At 51.6% G+C, this 4,362-nt stretch overlaps 1 protein-coding gene across 5 annotated transcripts in view; it reads left to right on the top strand.

The window, feature by feature from the left end:
* The window catches only part of Iqce (IQ motif containing E), a 41,508-nt gene that overhangs the window by 8,646 nt on the left and 28,500 nt on the right, over positions 1-4,362 (top strand). For 3 of the 5 annotated variants that reach the window (XM_021186775.1, XM_029533744.1, XM_029533743.1), the window contains exons 4-6: positions 877-1,005; positions 1,483-1,617; positions 2,908-2,978. In XM_021186775.1, coding sequence (XP_021042434.1) covers positions 877-1,005; positions 1,483-1,617; positions 2,908-2,978 — 335 coding nt within the window. The remainder of the gene's footprint in view (positions 1-876; positions 1,006-1,482; positions 1,618-2,907; positions 2,979-4,362) is intronic. The other 2 variants (XM_021186777.2, XM_029533745.1) reach the window with 1 other exon arrangement.

Here is a 4,362-nt window from a genome sequence, read left to right as displayed (position 1 = left end):
GCCTGCCTCTGCCTCCCAAGTGCTGGGATTAAATGCGTGCACCACCACGCCCGGCTCCTGAGAAACTCAATTCTTAAGGAGTAAAACCGTGTACCAACTATGGTCAAAATCATGTTTCTGAAGTAAGTTTAACTAGACAGAACGTGTCAGAGCATGGCAGAATTACATCTTCAGTATAAATGTTCACATCTTCAAATTCCCCTTTCTTCAAAAACAAAACCAAACAATGCTTTACACTTACTCATTTGTGACGGACTTATTTATGGTGACTTAGACTAAATACACCAGGCCAGGCCACAGATATCGCTCAGTGGTAGGGCTCCTGCCTCGACTCCCTCGGTGAGGGGCTGGGGATGTAGCTCATTGCTTAACATATATAAGGTCCTGGGCTCCATCCCGGAGTTTAAAAAAAGAACTCTCAAGACATTTAGACAAGGGAATCTCCCGAGGTGGTGGATGGATAGCCTGTTAATTAAAGACAGTGCTGCGCTTCCTTAGAACCTGTGTTTGGTTCCTGGTACCCACCGATTCCAGGGGAGCTGACGCCTCTACCACTGTGGCTGCCTGCACTCACCCCCACACAGACACACACCCACGCATAATTTAAAATAACAAAAATAAATCTTAAAAACACACACAAAAAGATGGTGTTCTAAACTCTAGAGTTTCTAGCCTAGGCGGGGCTAGCAATATAATATACAGAAGCCCTCATCTCCATGTCAGCCAGTAAGAGTATTGAGCTTCTTTCTCCACCTTTGTGGCAGAGCGTGTGCCACACAGCCTGGAATGCTGTATTTCACTGATCCTTGTCTCTGTAGAGTGAGGGTGTTGAGGCACAGCGATCCTGCAGCCCTAAACCCTACGTTGCCTTTCTAGAGTCGCCCTACTACTCCAAACCCAGAAAAGTGACCTCCTGGCGATCTCTGAAGACAGCAGGGAGCATGCCTCTGAGTAGCAGAATGTCCTTGACCCCACAGAAGCTGTGGCTGGGCACCTCCAAACAGGGTATGTGGCTCTCCTGCAGGAGGGTGCTTTGGCTTGAGACACCGAATGGGAGATGGCGCGCCTGATGCAGCTGGTTTCAGTTAGCTTGCCTGTGAGTCTCTCAAAGACATGGAACCCATCCCCCGGTGGGCGTGGCTTTCCCAGCCCCACCTGAGGATACCCAAGTGCCGTCCTGTGGCAGAGGTGTGATGGAGCCAGTTGCTACCAGCTTCCAGGAGACAGCTATTAATGTTTCTGTGAGCTGGTCTTTGTCATACTGGAAACCTGAAGTGGGGATGTTTACACCAGGCCCCCCTGAGCTGACCTCTGCAAGGTGCTTGCTAGGCATTTAGCAGCGCACCCCTCTCCCACCACCACCGGCCCCACCGCTACCCAGCCTTGCTGGCATCCTTAAAGCCCTGGAGATGGACAAGAAACAGAACTTGCCAGACCATATACTTGTACCCGTCCTGTTAAACCCATGCACATTCACACCAGGTAGTGTGGCCCAACCCCCGAGCTCCACGCTTACCTCGGAGCACGCATGGACCCACCCCCCCAGCTGCACTCCCGACTACCTGACGGAAGCCGTGAGAGCGAAGAGGGCAGACCTCAGGCGTTCCGGCAGCCATGGTAAGCATGCTCCCGGGACCAAGGCCAGGAGAGCAGAAAGGAAACCCTCTGGCAAGCGAGGGGTGAGAGGTGTCTGGTCTGGTTTGGTTTGGTTTGGTTTGGTTTGGTTTGGTTTGGTTTGGTTTGGTTTGGTTTGGCTTTATGCACGAGATCCATCATTAGGACATTCTAGAATGTTCCAAGGGTCACTGATTCATGAAGAGCGTCTCATAGACAAGCCATTGTGTCACACACCCTCCCCCCCTTAAATAGAATTATCATTTAAAGTCCTTACATGTGGGTAGGCTAAGCATATCCTGGGGGACACATGTGGAGGTCAGAGGGCAACTTGAAATGTCACCTCTTTCCTGCCACCTTGTGGGTCCTTGGGATTGAAGTCAGGCTCTTGAGGCTGGCTAACCAGAGTTTATACCCACCAAGCCACCTTGCTGGCTCTTTGTCTGTTCTTTCTAGGTTCCCATAGGGCCTGTTGGCATCTCTGGGCTTTAGGAGAGACACATGGTGGCAGCCAGCTCCATGTCCCTCGCTGACCCTGAGACCTAAATCTGCTCATTAGGGTTAGGGTTTAGGCCTATTTGGTTATTTTGGACTTACAACCTGTTAAGTGTCATTAGGTGGAGAGCTAGCTTAGCGGGTAAGAGCATTTGCTGTGCAAACAAAGACCTGAGTTCCGCTCTCAGCACCCATTCTGAAAGCCAGGTATGATCCCAGTAACCCCAGCGCTGTGGCGGGCAGACAGGGCAGGCAGGGAGATCACCAGGGCTTGCTACCTGCCAGCCTGGCTTCAGGTTCAGTGAGAAACCTGACCTCAAGGGAATAAGGCAGAGAAAGTAGGATTCCCGATGTCCTCACAAGCTCACAACACGTGTGTGTGTGTGTGTGTGTGTGTGTGTGTGTGTGTGTGTGTGTGTCAAGGGAATAAGGCAGAGAAAGTAGGATTCCCGATGTCCTCACAAGCTCACAACACGCGTGTGTGTGTGTGTGTGTGTGCATGTGTGTGTGCGTGTGTGTGTGTGTGTGTGTGTACATGCGCGCACACACGCACACACACACACACACTTGCACGCCCTCAGTAAACCAGAATGAAGAGTACCCCCTCATCTCCCCGGTCCTCAGAAGGCCGCAGCATCTTGAACTCCAGGTTCATACAGAGTGAGGTTCATCCATCTTAGAGAACAAGCAAGCAAGCAAAAAGTAGTTTTATTAACTCACAGGTTTCCCTTCAGGCATAACCAGGGGTCCTTTCTACTGTGCCACGATGTCCTAAGAGGCATTTGTATCTTTCTCCAGGTCACGTCTCTGGGACTTCAGTCTACAGAGAGAAAGAGGACATGTACGATGAGATCATCGAGTTGAAGAAGGTAGGCGCTCTGCTCCTTTCTGACTGGCAGTGAGTGCCTTTCTCTAAGGTGACTGAAAGTAGGTGTCTTGCTGGGGATTGTAAGACACCTGGAGTCCGTGCTTACTGTAGGAGCTGGCCATCCCGGATGACAGGGCAGCTGCAGGAGAGGTAGTGGACTTGCCAGACATGGTGGTACATGCTGGCCATCCCAGCACTGAGGAGGTAGAGGCAGGGGAGCAGGGAGTTCAAGGCCCCACTGGGCAACACAGTAAGTTAGCCAGGAGGCATGAGACCCTGCGTCCAAAACGCAAACGAGCCAGCTATGCAGTTGCGATGGACCCACTGAAGAGGACTACAGCACAGCCCGTGGCTTCACTCAGTCCTGCCGAGGCCACGCTCTCTTGGGAGGGTTCCCACTCAGCCTCGGAGACTACTTAGTAGATGCCGAGAACCTCCAGCAACAAGTCACTATTATAAGTGGTACCTGGGAGCCATATTTTGGGGGGCTTAGAAATAGGCCTCTGGGAAAATGATCTTGACTGTTTAAACTCATCATTATAAGTTTTTGGGAGATCTGCCTGAGGGTGTTGGAGACATAGTAGTAGACAGTTTTGTAGAATGTGTATGACCCTGTGTTCCATCATTGAACAGCAGAGTGCTGTGTAAAATCAGTCGCCCAGTGAGGGGCTGGGGGCGTGGCTCAGTGGTAGAGCCCCTGCCTAGAATCCCCCAGTGAGAGGCTGAGGTGTGGCTCAGTGGTAGAGCGCCTGCCTAGAATCCCCCAGTGAGTGGCTTGGGTGTGGCTCAGTGGTAGAGCCCCTGCCTAGAATCCCCCAGTGAGGGGCTGGGGTGTGGCTCAGTGGTAGAGCCCCTGCCTAGAATCCCCCAGTGAGGGGCTGGGGTGTGGCTCAGTGGTAGAGCGCCTGCCTAGAATCCCCCAGTGAGTGGCTTGGGTGTGGCTTAGTGCCTAGAGGCTCTCAGTGAAGGGTTTGGGGGCATGGCTCAGTGATACTGGGAATTGAACTCATGACCTCTGGAAGACCAGCCAGTGCTCTTAACCACCTAGCCATCTCCCCAGCTCACACGACACGTTGGGCTTTAAAAACCTCTTTTAAAGCCAAGTGTGGCTGTAATCCCACCAGTTGGGAACTGAGGCAGGAGAGTTGCTGCCAGATCTAGGCTGCCCTGGATTGCAGAGTAAGGTGGGGAGAGAGGAGAGCCTCCCCTACTTAGGGATTCACTGTATAGACCTTCCTTAGGTTTTCAGTTAGTTTGTTGTGGGGTTTTGGTTTTACATTTATTTATTTATTTATTTATTTAGTACATAAAAGTCAGAGGACAACTTAAGGGAGATGATTCTCATTCCCGTGTGTGTGTGTGTGTGTGTGTGTGTGTGTGTGTGT

The sequence above is a fragment of the Mus pahari genome, chromosome 23 (genome assembly GCF_900095145.1).
Source record: "Mus pahari chromosome 23, PAHARI_EIJ_v1.1, whole genome shotgun sequence".
Classification (NCBI taxonomy): Eukaryota; Metazoa; Chordata; class Mammalia; order Rodentia; family Muridae; genus Mus; species Mus pahari.
Note: the sequence above shows the minus strand (reverse complement) of the source record. Positions and strands in the feature narration are given on the sequence as shown.